General features: G+C 54.8%; 1 protein-coding gene across 14 annotated transcripts in view; it reads left to right on the forward strand.

Annotated features, from left to right (window-relative positions):
* Positions 1–3,100: 3,100 nt before the first annotated feature.
* The window catches only part of SUN1 (Sad1 and UNC84 domain containing 1), a 43,555-nt gene continuing 24,660 nt past the window's right edge, over positions 3,101–21,995 (forward strand). For 7 of the 14 annotated variants that reach the window (XM_080676758.1, XM_080676759.1, XM_080676763.1 and 4 more), the window contains exons 1-2: positions 3,107–3,214; positions 17,307–17,403. In XM_080676758.1, the coding sequence (XP_080532884.1) occupies positions 17,327–17,403 (77 nt within the window). In that variant the 5' untranslated portion in view covers positions 3,107–3,214; positions 17,307–17,326. Of the gene's footprint in view, positions 3,215–14,808; positions 14,828–17,306; positions 17,404–21,995 lie in introns of those variants that run through there. The other 7 variants (XM_080676762.1, XM_080676752.1, XM_080676755.1 and 4 more) reach the window with 5 other exon arrangements.

Consider the following 21,995-nt stretch of genomic DNA (forward strand, 5'->3'; position numbering starts at 1 on the left):
GGAGCTTCGGCTTCTAGACCAGTGGTCGGCAAACTGCGGCTTGCGAGCCACATGCGGCTCTTTGGCCCCTTGAGTGTGGCTCTTCCACAAAATACCACGTGCGGGCGCGCACATACAGTGCGATTGAAACTTCGTGGCCCGTTGGCAGAAGTCGGTTTTCGGCCTGGGCGAGTCTATGTTGAAGAAGTGGTTCTAACGCCAAGCCACACTCAAGGGGCCAAAGAGCCGCATGTGGCTCTCGAGCCGCGGTTTGCCGACCACTGTCCTAGACCCCTGGTGTGCATTCAGGTTCCTCTTCCTGTGGATTCCGGTTTCTTTTCTTGTGGATTCCGGTTCCTTTTCCTGTGGACTGCCCGTTTACCTCCTTTGCCCAGTTTTCTGTTGCATTCCTGTCTTTTTCTTTTTGATATGCAGGAGCTCCTCGTATATTCTAAATGGTAGCCCCTTGCCTGTTTTTAACATTGCAAGTACCTTCTGCTGTCTCCTGGCTGCTGGCGTGCTCACGGCATCTTTTATTGAACAGGTATCTTTCATTGTGATGTAATCAGAGCCATCAACGTTCTGCTCTGCCGTAAGGTTTGTTTAAAAACCCCTCCTCCCCCGCCGCTGGGAAAGCCGCTCCTTGACTATCTCGTTCACACACCACACGGTTCCTTTCCCTTTAGGTTTTCGTTCACTTCAAGAACAGTTTTATTGAGTTTATTGAGCAAAATACAGATAACGTCAAATCAGGAACCAGCCTGTGACACTCCCGCTTGGAGAGAGCCACTGGCAGGATGTTTCTGTGCCTGACGTAGGGGGGTGTGTTGGCGTGTGCATGTGCGTGTGCACACACGTGGACTCGTACAGCACACACAGTTCTCAGTGAACAGCTCATCCCTTCCTGAAGGGGGCTCATGCCCTGGTCCCCGTGACTCCATCAGGCAGTTTTCAAGGGCTGGCCTTGCTGCTGGAGATGCCTCCCTCCCGCAGTCAGCCTGTAGGCATCAGGCTCCCGGTGAGGTTCCCGTTGTGACCATTCCCACCGATTCCGTCACCTGAAGAATTCTACCCCCTATCCCCCTCCTCCTGAGGAGCTGGACCAGGCCCTCCCCCGCCAGAGCCGCTAAGGTACCAGATGGGCTCATTTAAACTAACTCCCTGGTACAGACCAGCCCCAGCCAGTTCAGTCCAGTGGGTATCAGACCAACCAGTTGGACCAGATGAAGCCCACACAAACCAGATGGAAGGCAGTCAGGGTGGACGTGGTCCCATGAGGGAGGAGTCCAGGCACGGTTGGTCCAGCCGCCTGCTGCCTGCCCAGCAGCCCCGGTGGGTGGGTTACGCCCAAGGACCCTCAGGGTTTTGTTGACTCCCTTTTATGATCTGGCACCTACCAGGGTCCCACTGACCCTCACCAGCATCTTGTCCACTCCCCCTCTTATATCATGTGAGTTTGCACTTCCCTTGTTCATTGTTGCTGGTGAACTTTTTAAAATATTGATTTTAGAGAGAGAGGAAGGGAGGGGAGAGAGGAAGAGAGAGAGAGAAACATTGATGTGAGAGAGAAACATCAATTGGCTACTTCCTGCACACCCTCTACTGGGGATCTAGCCTGCTACCTGGGTGTGTGCCCTGACCCGGAAGTGAACCCGGGACCTCGTGGTCCATGGGATGGTGCTCAATTCACTGAGCCACACCAGCCAGGGCTGAACTTTTTTAAAAAGCTGTCTTTGGTCAATTTTGTAATATTGGCAGAAAGAAGACGGATTCTGTGATCCACCTCTAGGGCAGAATCCTTACCCAGAAGTCTCCACTAACACCTCCGCTCACTAGAAATAGCATTCCAGCCACATATGCAATGTTACATTTCCTAGTAGCCACATTAAAAAAAGAAACAAATGATGCCCAGCTGGAGTGGCTCGTGGTACAGTGTGGACTCATGAACCAGGAGGTCTCCTCTCTATTCCCGGCCAGGGCACATGCCTGGGTTGCAGGCTCGATTCCCAGAAGGGGGGTGTGCAGGAGGCAGCCGATAGAGGAAGTTCATCAGTGATAGTTCTATCTCTCCCTCTCCCGCCTCTCTGAAAACAGTAAAAATAAAAAAGAGATGAAATTAACTTGATCATGTATTTTAATGAGCTAATATATCCAAAATATTATAAATTAACACAAGTGATATCTTAAAATATTGAGACATTTTACCGTCTTTCTTTCCCGTAGTCGTATAAACTGTGCGTGTGTTTCATACTCGCTCAGCACATCGCCAGTGCTCACCAGTTGCAAGTGGCCGGGAGATACAATCAGGACCTTCATTCTCAACCCAGTCCCCTCCCCGCAGCATGAAACGGCAGCTGCCCCTCTGCGCCCCACCTCCACGCCTGTTCAGCACCTGCCCCGCAGGGAAAGGCACCTGGAAGACATGCCCAGTGACGTCTGTGCGTTCGCGGGAAGCCCCAGACGCCAGGACGGTTGTAAACCCCGTGTGGACACAGCGGAAGTCGCACAGCCCATGGCCACTGCTGCGAGTAAGCGAGTCCTCGTCACGGCGACGGCGCAGCTCTTCTTCGCGGGGACGCCGCCCTCCTCCGTCCGCGCGGCGGGCTGTCCTCTGGCTGCTGAGGGCCCCGGCCCCCCGGAGCCCGCTCCCTCCTTTGCAAAGTGAGGATAAGAAAGAACAGCTCCCCGTCTACCTCGCAGCACAGTCGTGACATTCAAAGGGCGGCGTGGGAGTGGATCGGGCGGGCCGCAGAGGCTGGAGCAGCGTCCAGGGCGCCAGGAAGGGGGTCCCTCCGCGGGTCAGCGCATCTGGGGGCGCGCCGCGCAGCTGAGCGGTTTGGGGGCGCCAGGAGGGCTAGGAGCCGGCGGCGAGGGCCACGGGACTGGCTGATGCCCCCGGGAGACCGGGGTCCTCCCGAGACACCGGGGTCCTCCCGAGACACCGCCCCGCCCCAGTTCGTTCCCTCGCCACCGACCTCGCACGTTGCCCCGCCCCGCGACTTAGCCTCTGCTCGTGATTGGCCGTGCTTCTAGATAGGCCGCACCCTCATTGGCTGAGGGCTTCAGATAGCGCGGTTGGGATTGGTGAACGTCCTCATTGATCCCGCCTCCGGCCCCGGACGCGGCGCGCGATTGGCTGGCGCCGGAACGGTCTGCTCCCCGGCCGGGCCGGGGCGGCGGAGACTAGGCCTCAGGCAGCGGCGGTGGTGGTAGCGGTGGCGTCGTCGCGAGGCAGGTGAGGTCCCGGGCGGGGGCCGGGCCGGGCTCGGGGTGCGGCGGGTGGGGCAGGGTGGGCGCCCCTCACGGCGGGCGGGGGCTGCGGGGACGCGCCAAACTGCGGGCTCCGCCTGCGCCGCCAACGGCAGCCGCCCCCGCCTCAGCGCCTGAGGCATTCGCGGCCTGCGGCCCCTCGGCCCGGCCCCGCCTCCGTCCCGCCTCCCTTCGGGCCTGTCCCTCCGTCCTTCGTCCCGTCCGCCAGCCCTCCCTCAGCCCTCAGTGCTGCGGCGTCGCCCGGAGCGATGGAGCCCGTTTCCTGCGGGCGGGCGCTCCCCTGTTATCTCGCTGTCAGGCCTCGGCCGCGCCGCCCCGTGTCTGTCCCGCCCGGAGGCCAGTCTGTCTGCTGATAACCTCTGTCGTCTGCCTCGTCGTGTATCAGTCTCCCAGCGCCTTTTGGTGGTTTTCCCGAACCTTCAGCGGCACGTTCTTGTTTGGCAGCTGCGGGAGCGCCACATTCCCCTCGGGCGTCGGTCCGGGTCCTGCGATGCGTGTGCGGGCCTGACCCGCCGCCCCCGCCTGGGCGGTGGAAGTGGGTGCCAGGCTGTGCCCTCCTCAGAAAGGCGGCCTGCACCTGCTCCTCCTGTACCCGCACCCGTACCCTCCGTCCACAGCCGGGTCCCTGCACCTGCACCTCCCCCCAACTCTGTCCACAGCCGGTTCCCTGCACCCGCACCCGCACCTGCACCTGCACCCGCACCCTCTGTCCACAGCGGGTTCCCTGCACCCCGCACCCTCCGTCCACAGCCGGATCCCTGCACCGCCCCCCCCCCACTCTGTCCACAGCCGGTTCCCTGCACCTGCCCCCCCCCCACTCTGTCCACAGCCGGTTCCCTGCACCGCCCCCCCCCACTCTGTCCACAGCCGGTTCCCTGCACCTGCCCCCCCACTCTCTGTCCACGGCCGGTTCCCTGCACCCGCACCCTCCGTCCACAGCCGGTTCCCTGCACCCGCACCCTCCGTCCACAGCCGGATCCCTGCACCGCCACCCCCCCACTCTGTCCACAGCCGGTTCCCTGCACCTGCCCCCCCACTCTCTGTCCACGGCCGGTTCCCTGCACCCGCACCCTCCGTCCACAGCCGGTTCCCTGCACCTGCCCCCCCCCACTCTGTCCACACCCGGTTCCCTGCACCTGCCCCCCCACTCTCTGTCCACGGCCGGTTCCCTGCACCCGCACCTGCACCCGCACCCTCCGTCCACAGCCGGGTCCCTGCACCTGCACCCTCCCCCCTCTCTGTCCACTGCCGGTTCCCTGCACCTGCCCCCGCCCCACTCTGTCCACAACCGGGTCCCTGCACCTGCCCCCCCACTCTCTGTCCACGGCCGGTTCCCTGCACCCGCACCTGCACCCGCACCCTCCGTCCACAGCCGGGTCCCTGCACCTGCACCCTCCCCCCTCTCTGTCCACTGCCGGTTCCCTGCACCTGCCCCCGCCCCACTCTGTCCACAACCGGGTCCCTGCATCTGCACACACACCCCCCCCACACACTCTCTGTCCACGGCCGGTTCCCTGCACCCACACCCGCACCCTCCGTCCACAGCTGGTTCCCTGCACCTGCCCCCCCCCCCCCACTCTCTGTCCACGGCCGGTTCCCTGCACCTGCCCCCGCCCCCCCCCACACACACTCTCTGTCCACGGCCGGTTCCCTGCACCTGCCCCCCCCCACACACACACTCTGTCCACTGCCGGTTCCCTGTACCTGCGCCCCCCCCCCCACTCTCTGTTCACGGCCGGTTCCCTGCACCCGCACCCCGTTTCTCTATGGCCGAGTGACACTCGTTGTATGACTACCCCGCAGCTTGCTTGTCTTCGTTAGCGGACGTTCACGTTGTTCCACCTTTCTGGAGACCAGTTCCGCTGCAGCCCCGTGCGGATCCCCGTGCGGGCACCTGTGTGCAGTTCCTAGGTGCATTCCTGGCAGTGGGGCTGCACCGTGGGTCCAGGGGTAACTGTGACTTCCGGGAAACCTCCACCCTGTTCTCCACAGCGGCTGCCCGCCTGGCACCCCACCAACCGTGCAGGGGTCCCAGTGTCCGCACATCCTCAGCAGCACGTGTTTATTGTTGTGGTTTTTAAAAAATACGTTTTGTTTGTAAACAATATTTTTACTGACTTCAGAGAGAGGAAGGAGAGGGAGAGAGACACGTCAGTGATGAGAGAACCATTGATGGGCTGCCTCTGCACGCCCCCTATGCCCTGACCGGAAATGGAAACGTGACCTCCCGGTTCATGGGTCCCTGGGTCAAGGCCCAACCACTGAGCCCCACCAGCGGGCTGTTTACCGTTGTTTAAGTCATGGCCGTCCAGTGGGCGTGTTGTGAGGTGGGAGCTCAGGTGGATGTGGGTGTGGTTCCCTGTTGATTAAAGGTGAACGTCCCTTTTTGTGCTTCCGGTGTGTGGCTGCCCTGGAGAGTTGTCCATGCAAGTTCTGCCCCTTGGGAAGGGGTCGCTGGTGTTTTTGTTGGGTGGTGAGCGTTCTGCGCGGGCTCTGGGTGCCGGGCCCTCTCCCGCACGCTGTCTTCCATGCTTGGTTGCCTCCTCTCTCTCGATGGTGTCCTTTGGTGAACTAAAGCCTTAATTTTGAGGGTGTCCAATTTATCTGAGTTTTCTTTTATTGCTCACACTTTTGGTGTGATAACAGGTAGCCATGAGGAATCAAAGCCAATGGAGACTGCCCTGTGTTTTCATTTGAGTTTTCCAGTAGTTCAGCCCTTGTGGTTAGGTCGTGGGCCCATTTTGAGTGAGCTCTGTGTGTGGTGTGAGGCACGCTCGACTCCATCCTTTTGCATGTGGACATCCAGTTGTCCCAGCTCCACTGTCGAAGAGGCTGTTTTGAGTGGTCTTGGCCTGCTGGTAGGAAATCAGTTGGCCATAAATGTGTGGGTTTATTTCTGGATCTCAGGCTGTTAGTTTATACGTCTGTCCTTATGCCAATAACATACCGTTTTTAGTAAGTTCGAAGTGTGAGTCTTCCGACTCTTTTTCAAGGTTGTTTGTGGCTATTTGGGTCCATCTGTTCCATAAACATTAAGGATTAGCTTTGCCATGTCTGCAGGAAACGCCATTGGGATTTTGGTAGTTGCACTGACTCCACGGAGCACAGGGAAGTATCACAGGCTGAAGGCCCGGGCCCGGGGCTCTCTTCCCACCCATGCCCCGGGCTGTCTTTCCATTGGCTGATGTCTTCTTTCTTCCACAGTGTTGTGTTGTTGTTTTTTAAAATATATTTTTACTTATTTCGGAGTGGAATGGAGAGGAAGAGAGAGATAGAAACATCAGTGGGTATCGAGCCCGCAACCCGGGCATGTGCCCTTGACTGGAATCGAACCCAGGACCCTTCCGTCCACAGGCCGCTGAGCCAAGCCGGCTAGGGCAGTGGTGGGCAAACTCATTAGTCAAGAGAGCCAAATATCAACAGTACAACGATTGAATTTATTTTGAGAGCCAAATTTTTTAAACTTAAACTTCTTCTAACGCCACTTCTTCAAAATAGACTCGCCCAGGCCGTGGTATTTTGTGGAAGAGCCACACTCAAGGGGCCAAAGAGCCGCATGTGGCTCGCGAGCCGCAGTTTGCCGACCACGGGGCTAGGGCTTTCACGGTGTTTTAGTGTTTGGGGCACCAGTCTTGCACTCCCTTGATTAAATTTATTCCTAAATTTGTTATTTTTTTTTTGATGCTGTTGTAAGAGGAATTGTTTTCTTAATTTTATTTTCAGTTTGTTTATTGTTAGTGTATAGAAATGCAACTAATTTTTGTGTTGTTGACCTTGTATCCTGTAACTTTTACAATTTATTAGTTGTAATAGTTTTTTTGTGAGTTCCTTGGGATTTCCTGTATATGAGATTATGGCATCTATGAGCCGAGGGAGCTTTACTTCTTCCTTTGGACGCCTTTCATTTTCTCTCCTTGCCTAATTGCTCTGGCTAGACTCCAGGAGTGCTGGGTAGCAGTGGTGACAGCAGGCATCCTTGTCTTGTTCCTGATGATCTCAGGGGAAGCCTTTCGGTCTTTCCCCCGCAGTGGGAGGTCAGCTGTGGGTTTAGTAAATGCCTTTTGTCAGGTTTCGACAAGTGCCTTCTTGCCAGTTGAGATGATCACGTGGTTTTGCCTAAGTGCTTCTTAACCAGACTTTCCGCATTCGGTTCCTGCAGTATTTGGTTCTGTCCTGAACCCTCACGTGCAAATGTATGTGGGTGCCGCGGTCTTGTCGTTGGTGGGGAAGGGGGTCCATGAGGAAAATTGGATTATTTCTCAGTGTTCCTCATTGTAAGCCTTTGATTCATTTTTTTCTGACCTAAGTCAGTTTTCATTCCCCCATTTGTTTTATAGCTTCCAAGTTTTTTACTGTTGTCTTTTCTCCCTTGGGTTTTGTTCTTTGGGGAATATATATGCCTTTTAAAAAGTCCTTTCCAAGAGGGGAGTCTGGAAGAGAGTGGAAGCTAACACCTGTGTTCAGTGCACCATTTTTAAATGGAAATTCCTTTGTGATCTAGTTTCAGAGGATGCTGGTGTTGGACAGGGTGTCTGCTCATGGCCATTGTCTCCTCATCCTGAATTTATGATGATCAAATGGCCCCCAGATTCTGTGCACAGAGCTGGTTTGAATTTGCCCGCAGGAAATGCCTGCCCTTACCTACGCCGCTCAGGTGAGGGAGAGTCCAGGGACGCAGCACCTGTTGTCCGCCGCTGCTGATTTGGGCGGCGTGCTCGGGAACGCACCGCGCACGGCGGGGCCCACACCTGGACTCATGGTGCAGGTGGGAACAAGCGGGAAGGCCAAGCACAAGTGGTGCCCGACTAGACTTGCTGCTGTGAGTGTCCGTGGCAGCTGTGCTCCCTGCCACCTGTGGGGGCCGCAGTCTTATTGAGTTGATTGGAAACACTCTCATTTTCCTCTGCCCCTCGCTTCCTCAATTTGGAACTCGTTGCTATTCTGACTGCTTGTCGGACTTGATTTTCAGATAGAGGAGGCGAGACTAGACTAGACCTGCTGGGGCTGTGTTGGAAACGGTGCACTCCCATGGGACCAAAGTAAACGTAGGGTTTTCAGGGAAGAATACTTATATGGGCTCTGTGTTCTAATCAGAGGCCGTGAGTGGCCCTCCTCAGGGAGGAGCTGCGTGGCTTGCAGCTTGAACTCTGTCAGGAGCGAGCTGCAGCTGGTGCTTGGCTTTTCGCTGCGTCGCAGAGGACACTCAGTGAGTGGTCACCCGCTCTGAGTTCTAGTTTAGGAGCTAAGAACTCTGAGAACCCTGCGGGTCCCGGACGCCAGTCACGTGGAAGCGATCGTGTGCCGATCGGATTGGCAGTGGGGTCAGAGGCGCTCCCAGGGGTCGGGAGCGGAGCTTGGCTGCTTGCTTCGGTCTCCGTCGTTCCGTTTGCCTGGTCGCACCCTTAGTTAGCCCTCCTGGGCGACGTCGGCTCGATCTAGACGAGGAACGATCAGTCTAGTGATTGCTACGCAGGCTGCAGCCCTTCAGTCCTGGGAGGCACTCGCCTTCAGCCTGCTACTTGGCATGTAAGGGTGAGGGGAAATGGTGTGGACTAACTGCTGGCATTTATAGCACGCATGCAGTCCTGTGCCTGCTCTTCTAGCTATCACTCCCGCTGTACTTGGCAGTGAAGCGGGGCTGACACCACTGTTCTCACGGATGAGGAGAGAGGTGCTTTGGATGCCCTGGGAGGACTGAGGAGGCCCGGTCCTGCTCTTCCTGGTCCATTCAGCACTGGGGCGGGGTTTCCTGGGTGTGGGCGGACAGGAGCAGAGGGGTGAGATCTCCGGGTATTTGCAGCTTAAGGGCAGAGCAGGGAGCCTGCTAAGTCCTCGGGTGCTACAGGAGAGGCGTAGTTCTTGCCCTCGAGAGCTCAGGGTCTAGCACCAGCAAGAGATGGTCGCCGGGGAGCCCAGGCAAGAGGGTGATGCCCTGGGAGGAGGTGCTGCTGGTCTGAAGGGGGTGGGGCAGGCCGGCCAGTGATTGGACAGGTGGATGATTGCGAGGCAGGAAGCAGGCAGAAATGCTCTCCAGGAGGTAAACAGGTGCCTGCCTCACTGTTTGCACAGGTCGGGTAGTGAGTTACACTTGGCTGGAAGTGCAGCGTCCCATCAGTGAGTAAGAGAGTCCGGGACCGACTGCCCATGTGTTCCTGGGCCAGGGAAGGCCTTTCCAAGCCGGACATGAGAGGCAGCCAACTCAGTAACAGATGTGGGGGCGGGGGGGGCCCTGGCCTAGGTGACATGAGTACGGTCAACATCCTGTCCAACCATAAGGAACAGACAAACCTCCCACTGGTCGCCTCACTGTTGGCCCGGAGCCCCGGAGTCTGCTGCTCCCAGCGTTAGGAACCTGTTGGGCGTGGGACACCCCAAGCTCAGTGCACAGTGTCAGTGCCGCTGAGGGTATTGGCTGTGGACACGCTCTTTCCGTGAGGAACAGCCGGGTGGGCAGCCCTCCTAACGCGGCCGTGCACTGACTGACTGACGGGTCCTGCGTGCTGGGCCCGAGGCTGCAGCAAACCTGTCCATGCTCTGTGTTCGGAGAGGCCCGCACAGAACACACCCTTTGCCTTTGGACTTTGGCTGGAACACGAGGAGCATCGCTGTCAGAGGAGCGGGGGCTCTTGTGGAGAAGGCCTGGAGCACGTCCTGGGGGCGGAGGGGAGGTCTCCAGGGAGGAAGCCTTCTCCTGGAACTCAGCGCCCTGTTGTTAGGTGAACAAGCGGATCTAGCCTCCACCTCTTCCTGCTGTTTCGTCATTTCCAAAAAAAGGAGAGAAACATCACATCTTGGCGAGAAACTGCCTTTCAGTACAGAGTTACTGCTGAAAATAGCTGACTTCTATTGTTTTACTTATTTTTAAATCTACTTGTTATGTTTGTAACAGCATTTAACCCCGCGTAGGGCAGTGCCCAGCGGGTTGGGTGTATTAACTGATTGCCCCGCGGCCGCTCCGGAGGGTTAGGTAGGTACCGTGTGTACTCTCAGGAGCAGCCCTGTGGGTGGGGTTCGGGTGCCCCCCTCCAGCTCATGAGCGCCACAGCTGAGCCACGCCTGTGAGTCTGGCTGCCCCGCTCTGCTTCATACCGAGCACTAATTATTTTTCTTTTTGAAAGTAATGTTTATTGCGTTAACTGCTTTTTATACAACCAATACTCAACTCTTAAAAAAAATTCAAACAGTACAGAAGGGGTAAGTGAAAAGGAGAAGTCCCATTCTCTGTCATTTATCATTAAACGTAGTGTAGGGTTTTTTGGATGTTTAAAACATACTCAGGTGTACAGATAGCATCATAGCATCCTATAAAGCCCTTTCACATATTTTCAGGGAATAGTCATTTATTTCCAATTGGCTGTTTTAAACAATCAGTTCATTTTTAAGGTGTCTCAGTATAAATCATAGTTGTTGTTTTTTAATAAACGTTGTTTTGCTTCTTTAAAATGAAAATAGAATGAGATGCCAGTTCCTGTTTATGATGTTGTAGGAGTCGTTCCCTGGAACATGGTCTTGGAAATAATCGTGTCTGACCCAGTTTGTGATTTGTTAAGTCTATAGGCAGAAATAACGAATGTCTTTATTAGTCTTCACATTATTTGGTTTTACAGAATTAAGATCCTGAGCAGAGTAATTATATTAAGGTTTCGTGCTGATTTTTAAAGGGGCACCTTGGAATTTTAGTTTTAAACGTGAGTCTGTACCATCATGAAAGGCCTGAATGGGCGCAGCTGCCCTTTGAAACCCACCCAGGTGATAAGGAGGGTGAGGGTGGAGCAGGGCATGTGTGTGTGTGTCTGTGTCTTGTCCCCGCCCCCCCCCCTTCTCTGGAAGGTCCTGAGGGCACAGCCCAGGGCAGAGGGGCCCTGAGGGCTTGTGTTTTGCGGGAGGAGCCCTGTGGGTCAGCTCCCCAGGGCACCGTGGCAGATGGCGCATCTGGAGCTGTGCTGAGCTGGGTGGAGGGTCCTGCCTGTCGCTGTCTCCTTGGATTGCTGCTCTGTGCACAGCTCTGAGGGGGTCAGGGGTGGCGTGCCATTCCCACGGGGTGAGGAGTTTCAGCTGGGCTCCCTTTAGGCGAGGCTGCTTCATCGCGACTAAACCAGCTCGCCGACACCGGGCTCCTCATGGCAGTGCCTTCCCAGCAAGCCCGACTGCTTCCTGCATGCTCATGCACCAGTCGGCGCCGGCGCTGGCCCTGGCAGTGGTGAGGGACTCTGCCACCCGCGCCCCTTCCCTCCAGACTGAGCGCCCAGGAAAGAGTGGGGCTAGCCTCGCTTCAGAGCCAGTGCTGCTGTTCAGGAGCAAACACAGAGCTCTCGTTTCCTCTCTCCACCTGGTGTAAATGTTCCAGGGCCGCTGGAGCAGGTGGAGGTGCTGAGGGAGGAGCCCGAGGTAATTGAAGAAGAACTTAGCTCTGTTTGCAGCCCTCAGGGCATGTGCATTGGCCTGAGCTGCTGGCCTGCATGGCCTCCCTAGCAGAGCAGGTGGAGGAGGCCTGGGCACCTAAGCATGGGGCTTCCTGCTCCCTTGCGGTGGCGCTCTTGGCCCACATCTCCTGGGGGTGCGGTTCCTGTTAGGTCTGGCAGCTCAAAATCGAACGCTGTCCACCCCAAAAAGTACTCTGTACGGGGACAGGAGTGTGACAGGCCACGGCCAGCGTGGCTTTGGGTTCAGAGGCTTGGAGAAAGAGCTGACGCACAAATTGATACACAAGAAATATTAATTTGATTATGGGGGGGGGGCAGGGAAAAGCTCAACTATAGCAGTCAAGTTCCACTGAGTCTCCTTTCCCAGCTGCTTTTATTTACTAGAATACACAATTGCCTTTTAGGAATGCAAACAGACATTTCAGTGGTAATGTTTATAGTAAACCGTAAGATTATCAGGTTTGGGGGAGTTTGCTTTAGGCCATGGAGTCAGCAGTAGGTAATAAAATGCAAATATTCACCCTGTGAACATCAGAGGGGAGCCCAAACCCAGCCTTCTGGTGGACTCCTCTCCATTTATATTAATTACTGTTGATCTTGGTTTCCAGCACAGGAGAGGCTCTCTCGTCATCCCCCCCCCCCCCCCCGCCCACGCTGCCTGCTGGGCTGGGCAGCCTGGGGGGGTCCTGGGGAGCTCTGGGCCCCGGGGAGGCCTGATGGAAGCCCCAGCCCCTTTCCCAGCCTCCCTCCTGCAGCCCAGGCCACTCCCTGGGACCTGCCTGTGACAAGGTTGGACCAGGGACAACACTTTAGGGCAGTGGTCAGCAAACCGCGGCTTGCGAGCCACACGCGGTTCTTTGGCCCCTTGAGTGTGGCTCTTCCACAAAATACCACGTGCGGGCGCGCATGTACAATGCAATTGAAACTTCGTGGCCCGTGCGCAGAAGTTGGTTTTCGGCCTGGGCGAGTCTATTTTGAAGAAGTGGCATTAGAAGAAGTGGGGGTGTCGGTCGCTTGTGGCTCGTGAGCCACCTGCGGCTCTTTGGCCCCTTGAGTGTGGCTCTTCCACAAAATACCACGGCCTGGGCGAGTCTATTTTGAAGAAGTGGTGTTGGAAGAAGTTTAAAAAATTTGGCTCTCAAAAGAAATGTCAGTTGTTGTCCTGTTGATATGTGGCTCTGCTGACGAAGGAGTTTGCCGACCACTGCTTTGGGGGCACGAAGGGAGTGGCCCAGAAGGGATGGAAAAGTGAGGAGAGTGAAGCCTGGACAGGGCCCCTCGTTGTCACATCAGTTTGCAAAACGTTAACTTCCAGTTCTTTCCAGGCGTTTCTGATGCCATTAAAGGTGTTCGGTCCACTCCCCTTGCTGTCTCAATACTCTCCAGAGGTTGAAGGCCATCAGGCCTCCCTCGGGTCTCAGGCCCAGGCGGGTGGGGCCGCGCCTTCGCCCGGATACAAATAGGAGGCTCTCGTGTCACATGTGGGCTTTAATTAGCAGTGATGGAACCGAGACTGGAAGCTCGTTTTGAAAACGCTCAGCATGTGTGTTTAGCTTTCAGTAGATGAGCTTGCAGCTCAGATAGGCTTCGCAGAGGCTGGTGCTGGCTCCAACCTGCTGGCCCCAGTGAGCCGTCCTGCTTGGCGGACTTTGTCCTTTGTCCTTGATGGAAGGGGTGAGTGCCTTCCATCTCAGGGACTGCTAACTCAGAGGAAAACGACCTTCTTTTTAAAAACTTAGAGCATGGGCTACATGGCTTCATTCCAGAGTGAAAGCTGACGCCGAAGGGCACGTCGGGCCCTGTGTCGGCCACACCTTCCACGCATTCGACTTGGTCCTGGGCTGTGCAGACCCCGGGCCCAGGCAGCTCTGCGCCGGCCACGGGCCTGCCTTACACTAGACGCCTGTCCCTGAGAACATAGCATGGCACTCGTGTGCTTACGGAGCAGACCGGCCTGAGCAGGGAGACGCAAGGCCTTCTGATCAGCACCCTGTGCCGTGGTGGCTGCCGAGGCTGGCCGTGGGCATCGGTGGGCTCTCCGTCGTCTGGGCCTGAGCCCGCTCGCTGCCCGGATCCCCACGCTTCTGCACGCTTCTGCTGCTGTTCCTCCAGGGGGCTTACCGTTGGGACTTTATCACACGTGTAGCTATTTCACCAAAAATGTACCACTGTGTCTGTGACTCAGCTGTGGCTCCCATTGTCAGCTGTGGGATTTTTTAGCCTCTTACTGCTACAGTCCCATCACAGCCAGTCATGGCCCTCGGCTCTGATAGAACTTTGTTCCAGAGACAAGGAGCCACATTTCTCTTTAAGCCACGGCCTGAGGCCTACACCGGCCTGGGGAGGGGTGCGGCCCAGCTTTGTCTGCGTCTCATTGAAACACGTGGTTGTAGCATGTTCCGCGCCTCTGACAGCTGATGAAAACATGGTTTGTTATGCATTAGAAGGGACCCAGTCTGTCTCTCCAGGTGGATGACAACGCGAGAACGTACTAATGTAACTTTTAAAATAAAGGCTGTAGGTTCACGTTCCTGTGTGTGTCCTCACCAGGCCCAGTGACTGAGCCACGGCCAGCCCTGTGCCAGGATGTGAGCCCGGTGGCAGGGCTCGTCCCTCGGAGGTGGTGCCTGGTGCCTCCGCATCACAGTCCTGGTCTGTAAACTAAATGCCATCACTGGTCGGCGCCAGGGATTCTGTGAACCAGTCCTGGGAACTTTCAGCCGCCGAGCACTTGGCGCTCCAGCTGTAGAGAGCGGGTCGGCACTAGTTAGCCTGGGGTTAGTGACGGTCATAACGCAGGCACTGCAAAATATTTTAACATGTTTACGTGAGAGATCACTTTGGGAATGAAGTTAGGAAGTTTGGGTTTTGTTAGTGAATAACTAAAAGGGACTAAAATAAAAGGAGTCGGCGATCCCTCTGGAGTCTAGAAATGAACAGCAATGGGTATCAGTCCTGGTGATGTGCAGCAGGCTGTGGTTGCCTAGTGAGTCACAAGTAAACATCCTCCGCGCAGCCTTAGCGCCCGCTGCTGGGTGTGGCTCTGAGTGGGAGGAGCCCATCCTCTGGCTCCTGGTGACAGAGCCTCCTGGGACCTGTTCTGAGCCACATGGAAGGGTGGGGTCGAGTAGACAGGGAGCGAGGCCTCTGAGCAGGTACCGAGCAGCTGCCTGCCTGGGTGGAGTACTGTCTCACAGGTATCAGAGAGGGTTAAGCGTAGATTACTGAGTGCCGGGTAAGAGAATCGTACGTATTGAATGTGTGTTCTGTTGGGCTGGTGGGCTAGGTCCCAGGAGGAACCAAGCCATGTTGGAATGTTTGTTAAAATGCAGGAGTTTTGTAGTATTTGTTGAAATTAGTAGGCGTAGTAATATTTTTATGTATAAACACTGGCCTTTATTTCTATAGGTACTTCATTTTTTAAAGAATATTTAGATTGTTTCACAGAAACTGGTGTGAATTGAAGTACATATGTCTTAGCTTATACAAATCAGTCATTTTATTTAATTTTATTTTAAAAATTCAATTTATTTAAACTAATAAAAACTCCAAACAGTTCACCTGTTTTTCCCACTTCCCATCTCTGGCAACCACCATTCTGTTCTCTAATATTTTTGTTTGTTCATTTATTTAACATTTTAAAAAATGACTTTTCTAAAAGAGAGATCGTATGGTATGTGTCTTTCTCTGTGTGACCTCACTTAGCAGAATGCCCAAGTAGTCCATCGTGCTGTCGCTTTCATTCCTTTTAGGGCTGAATAATACTCCATTGTGTACATGCCCCTCAGCTGCTTCGTCCACTCATTTGTTGACGGACACTTGGCTGCGTCCATGTGTTGGCTGTTGTAAATGCTGCTGCAGTGAACACATGGGTACGCAGTCTCTTTGAGTTAGTGGTTTCACCTTCTTTGGATAAAAACGCAGAGTTGCTGGAGGCTGTGGCAGCTCTAGTTGTAATTATGTGAGGAGTCTCCATGTTGCTTTCCCGGTGGCTGCCCCAGTTTACATCCCCCCCAGCGGTGCACGAGGGTTCCCTTTCCTCCCGTCCTTGGCAGCACGTAGCCTTTCTGCCGGTGTGAGGTGGCATCTCACTGCACTGCCGGTCTCCCTGCCCCTGAGGACCAGTGATGTGAGCACCGGGTCACGTGCTGGTCGGCCACCCCTACATCTTCTTTGGGAAAATGTCTCTTCAGGTCCTCTGCCCATTTTTCATTTGGATTGTTTGTTGTTTTGCTGCTGAGTTGTATGAGTTCTTTATGGATTTTGGATACTTACCCCTTATCAGATATGTGACTTGCTAATGGTTTCGCCCATTTGGTTGGTTACCTTTTCATTTTGTTGATAGAAGCTTTTTCATTTGATGTGGTCCCACCTGCTTGCTTTTGCTTTTGGAGTTAGACCCAAGACCTGTGCCAGCAGCTTATTGCCACCACTAGGTTTGCTTTCATTATTTCAGGCCTCACATTCAGGTCTTCGTGTTCCGTGTCAGACAGCAGTCAAACTTCACTGTTCTTTCTGCACGAGACGCCCAGTCTTCCCAGCACGTCTGCTGGAGAGACCGTTCCTTCCCCACGGCGCATTCTCTCCTGTGTTGTCGAGGAATCGATCATGTATGGGAGGGTTTATTTCTGGGCTCTCTATTCCTTTCCTCTGTGCATCTGTTTTTATGCCAATACCATACTGTTTTAATCGCTGTAGCTTTTTTATATAGTTTGTCATCAGGGAGCATAATGCCTCCAGCTTTGTTCTTTCTCAAGACTGCTCTGGCTATTTGGGGTTTTTGGTGGTTTCATACAAATTTTTGGATTGTTCTATTTCTGTAGAAATCAGTCGTTTATTCATAAATATTTTTTTGTCCAGGATGGTTTTTATTTTTACTTTTATCTTCCTTTAGATTATTCAGCAACAGATTGTGATTCACATTACTACTATGAGCATTTAAAAAGAAGTTGGAGTAACTGTTTGTGTGTGTGTGTGTGTGTGTGAGTGTGTGTGTGTGTGAGGGGGGGGGTGTGTGGGGGGGTAGACAAAGGAAAGGTTGAATCATTCCAAAGAAATCTAGGTGACAACCTGAAAAACAGTGTGCTCAATTCAACACTTTCTAATTTGAAAATACGTTTTCTTTGGGGGGAAAATAAAAGTACAAACAATGCCTTAAGCTGCTTTGTTGTCCCAAAGTTTCTGACTCTGGAACTTGGCTGTCTAGGGACGCACAGGGGTGCTTCTGACTGTGCAGTAGAGTCTTTCTATTTTAATTAACAGCAACGCAAAGTTATTTCAGAAGCCTGAGAACACATGACCCCTTCGGGAATTAAAAATAGGTTGTGAAATGGGTCCTCAGTCTTTGGAAAGTGCCCCAGTTTTCATAATTACAAGTCAGCCGATGTGGTGTCTCCCCTGGGTGCGTGGAGGGATCAGTCTTTTAGGGACTGAATACAGCACAGTGCTCCTGCACTCACGTGTAATTATGAGAAGCCTCTCCTTTGTTCTAAAGATAAGAAACAAAGAACTGCCCGCCAGCTAGCACTGCTTCAGCAGTAGACGGTGGCGGCAGGCCACCAAGCATGCGGGCGGCAGGCAGGGCCCCTGCGTGTGCTCTCACCTAACCTGACTTGCTTTTTCCACCTTCTGCAGTATGAGTTGAGACCGTGAACATGGACTTTTCTCGGCTCCACATATACACGCCGCCTCAGTGTGTGCCCGAGAACACTGGCTACACATATGCACTCAGGTGAGCATGTGTGTCTTGTCACTCCTCAACTGCCATTGAATTAACGGGGCCTCTGTGGGTCTAAAATGTTATGTTTAGGAAGGGAAAATATCTATAAACTTTATTATACTATTTTTTTATGAGATTACCGAACTGACGTGGACATTGTGAGGGTGTTGTAAAAACGGTACGTTGCTGATGACTCAGGGATTAGTCATTGCACATGAAAGGCTGTTTTAACCCCACCCAGAGGGCTGTGCCCCGACTGAATCTCTGTGGTTATGTTAGGGCCCTGTGACTTACATGGTCGGCTGGGTCTCTCATAGTTATCCACCACCTCTCCTGGGAGGACTGCCTTTGAGAGGAGGCACCCCAGGGGGTGGGCGGGCTGGGCAGCCAGGTCCGGAGCCCCCCTCCCGACGCTCAGCGCTCTGCTCTTGCACGTGCTCCGACCCGAGTCTGCACTTAGAAGGTGCCAACTTGTCCTTTGCATGTCCAGTTTATCAAATGGAAGGATGGTTGGCGGGACCCTTAGGTATCGTAAATCACAGTTAGTGCCGAAGGACGGCTCACGGATGGGTGGGGTTTGATTGGCAGTTAGAGAGTCTTTGCACCTGGGCAGGGTTTGCGCACAGGAGATGGCTCTTCTGAGATAAAGGGTGATGGGAACTTTAAGGACATGGGAGGGTATTTTAAGGACAATCCTTTGTAAGGGCATTAGTCAAATCTCACGTTTAATGATTGTGTTTCTATTCACACTTTCCATAGTAACACACTCTTTATTTTGTTTGTTAAAAGTCCTGTAGTATTGCCCTAGTCGGTGTGGCTCAGTGGATAGAGTGTTGGCCTGCGAGCTGAAAGGTCCCAGGTTCGATTCTGGTCAAGGGCACTTGCCCGGGTTGGGGGCTTGATCCCCAGTGGGGGACTTACAGGAGGCAGCAGATCCATGATTCTCTCTCCTCATGGATGTTTCTATTCTCTCTCCTTCTTCCTTCCTCTCTGAAATCAATAAAAACATATTTTTTTAAAAAAAGTCCTGTAGTATTTTATAAGAAATTGAGTGAGCCATCTCAAGTAAACTATTCCTTATTCTATATTGTGGAGCATAGTTATTATTCTCACTATTTTTAGCTTTTATAACCTATTTTAAATATAGTTTTTAGAATATGCTTGTGTCTGGGTCTCTGGGGACAGCAGCGCTGTGAATGCAGTAACTGGCAGCCTTCCCTGAGGTGGAGGTGGGTGGTGAGGGTGGCCGAGCCCTAAGGAGGAAGGACGGGCCGGGTGGTTCTACAGGCTGTGCTGGGTCTTTGTCGAGGGCAGTGGAGACCAGTGAAGGGTTTTAACAAGGAGCAACGTACCCAGGTCTGTGCCGGGAAGGACACGAGGCTGCAGTGTGGAGAAGGGGGTTCCCAGAAGGTGTCCTCTCGGCCTTGTCCTCCAGACCCTCCCCGTCCTGCTCCCCCACCCGTGGCTGATGCTCTGACCACTCTCCCAGCTGGTGGGCTGGTGACTGAGCTCCTGGTGACGGCTCTGTGTGCAGCGCCGGCTTCACGCTGCGCTGTCTCCGTGGGCACCGGAAGGCTCCTTCCCATCCTGACGGCTCTGCATTTCATGGCAGCGTTTTCCTGCTGGGAAACTGCCCAGCCCTGCCTCCTGCCTGGCATCAGCAGTCTCGCCCTTGGACTCCCCTTCTCGCCCCAGTGCGTTGTTTTGGAGCAGGTCTCTGAAGGGTGAGACTCAAGCACAGCTCTGCAGAGCCCTGGTCAGTAAACCACTGCCAGCAGCTCCCCGTAGTCCGACACCCAGTCAGGACGCCAGCTTCCCAGGCCGTCGTCTTCTTATTAACAACTGTTTTAAAAGTCGGCCTGCACAGGACTCTCCCATTCTGCTGGTGACGTGTCTGCTGGTGACGTGTCTGCTGGGTGACGTGTCTGCTGGGTGACGTGTCTGCTGGTGACGTGTCTGCTGGGTGACGTGTCTGCAGGGTGACGTGTCTGCTGGTGACGTGTCTGCAGGGTGACGTGTCTGCTGGTGACGTGTCTGCTGGGTGACGTGTCTGCTGGGTGACGTGTCTGCTGGGTGACGTGTCTGCAGGGTGACGTGTCTGCAGGGTGACGTGTCTGCTGGGTGACGTGTCTGCAGGGTGACGTGTCTGCAGGGTGACGTGTCTGCTGGGTGACGTGTCTGCAGGGTGACGTGTCTGCAGGGTGACGTGTCTGCTGGGTGACGTGTCTGCAGGGTGACGTGTCTGCAGGGTGACGTGTCTGCAGGGTGAATCGGTGCGTCCGGGAGCTGCAGTTAGCTGGAGAGATTTGGTCGGCCCCAGGTTTCCGTGGTTTGTGGCCTGACTGCACGGCAGGTGGTGCTTCCTGCTGTGCTCTGAGCGGGTACATGGGGTCTGTCTCTCCCCTCAGGTGGGGAGCTTGGTCAGTGTTGTCCACTTCCCCATTCACTGAAATCCCATCACTTCCGCGGTGGTGGGCGTGGCATGGCAGCACTGCGGAGCTTTGTCAGGCCTCCATCCTGTGGTGGGCACCCTGCTGGGTGCAGGCCTGGCTGGGAGGAGCTGGCCTTTCACTCTCGGGAGGTTGGTCTTCTACCCCTGATCTTAACCCCAAGAGGCTGAGAAGTGATGGGGTCGGGGGGTAATGTAGCCAACAGGTTGGCTGATAAGGGGAAAGAAGGGCATGCTGTGATTACTTCCTTATCTTACCACAAGGAGAGGGGGAGTGTGTCTGGACTCGGGCAGTAAGGAGCCGTAGAGAGAGGTTGAAGGCAGAGAAGAGGTGCCTGACAGTGAGGCCCCGAAAGTGAAGGCGCAGCACGATGGGCTCTGGGGTTCCCTACACTGCAGATGGCAGTGTGACTGTGATCCTTCATGAGCGGTCTGAGACACTGCCTACTCTCGAGGGGGAGAAGGAAGCAGGGACTTGGGGACTAGAGAGCCGAGGTGGAGGCAGGGGAGGGTGAACTGGAAGTGAGGAGGGGACAGAGTTAGCAATGCTGTCAGCACCTGGGACCAGGTGACCCACACAGGTTGCCAGGCAGGAGCGAGGACCTGTGGGGTGGGGACAGAGGACCTGTGGGTGGGGACAGAGGACCTGTGGGTGGGGACAGAGGGACCCCCTGCTCCTTGTAGCCATCGAGAACTGAACAGAGAGAGCTGGGAGAGATGGCCAGGCCCTGGGACAGTGGCCCGCGGGGCGGGCATCGCAGCCCTAGGCTGCTGATCATGGGATTGGAGGCCTCTGAGGCTGAAGGACATTGTGGTGAAGGTCCAGAGAGACGGGGGACAAAGGGTCAGGGTGGGAGGATCAGCTTAGAGGTAGATATTCAGAAAGCACACCACTGAGCATGAGTGTGAGGTCAGTCTTCAGCTTGTCGCTGCACACGACTTGCTCGGCCCGCAGACCAGCCTTGGCAGGTCCCCTGGCGTCCCACTGCCCACTGCCCACTGCCACAGCTCCTCGCCACCCAGGGTCCATAGTAGTTTCCGGCTTTCAATGGCAGTAGATTCCCTTCAGTCTTTTGATTAAAAGTGCATCTAAACAGATTTTTAAAGACCAGTAGGTGTCCATAGCAACACATAACTGGGGAGAGAGCCAGACTGAAACCTGGCCCTCGAGGGTGGAGCTCGGCTCCCTGTGGGGCTTCATCTATGCTGCCTTCTTTATCTCCCCGTATGTCACTAATGCTCTCACCCTCCGTTTACAGTTTTGTGTCCCCCCCCCCCACCAGCTTCACAGAGAACCAGCGAAGGGCTTGAGCACCCATTGACACTGGTGTTGCCGTTGGGTGCCTGGTTCCTCTGGTCTCCGCAGACGTTTGGGTCTTTCCACTGGGGCTGCAGCGCATCTGCCTGGAGGACCCTGTTTCATAGGATGGCGGGGCCCAGCCCAGACTGAGGCCACAGCCCCTGCTGGTCCTGGATGCAGGTCCCTGCGGAAAGAGGGCTGAGCCCAAGAGGGGATTGCTGACCCCTGCCCTGCCCTCCCTGCCGTGAACCCAGCCTGGTTTAGCTCTGGGGGGCGGCAGCTCTGTGACCAGTTGGAAGAAGACCTTCCAGGTCTTTCTGTGCTTTATGTGTAAGATGTGGTTTGTTTTCAAGTTTCAGTCTAAATAGGACGACCCTGGAGTGTGTCTTCCTGTGAGAGGAGGTACAGACCTTTTGAGGGTTCGGGCAGCCTCACAGCTTAGGAAGCATGGGCGTGGCATGTTTAGCTCCTCTCTCTCCCCACCCACCACGGGCGGTCTACATAGGCTGCTGTTCTAACATTCTTCCAGCGGCTTCTTCCTGTCCCGCTGTCACCTGCAGGGCGCCTGGGGAGGGAAGGGAGAGAGCCACTCCCTTTGCCCGTCCTCTGCATTGCTGGTTGACTGTGCCCGTCACACGGGTGTGGCTTGGACAGAGGCGGGCAGACCTGGCCGTCACCATCCTTCCTGAGGTTAGTTCATGAAGGGCCATCCGTGACCCGTAGGGGGGTCCATACCTGCATGCGGAGCTCTGCTTTGAAAGAACATGCTTTCCTTAAACTGAAGTCATCTATATATGTAATCCTATATAATAAAGAGGTAATATGCAAATTGGCATCACTCCAACACACAAGATG

This window comes from Plecotus auritus, assembly GCF_963455305.1.
Source record: "Plecotus auritus genome assembly, chromosome: 6".
NCBI lineage: Eukaryota > Metazoa > Chordata > Mammalia > Chiroptera > Vespertilionidae > Plecotus > Plecotus auritus.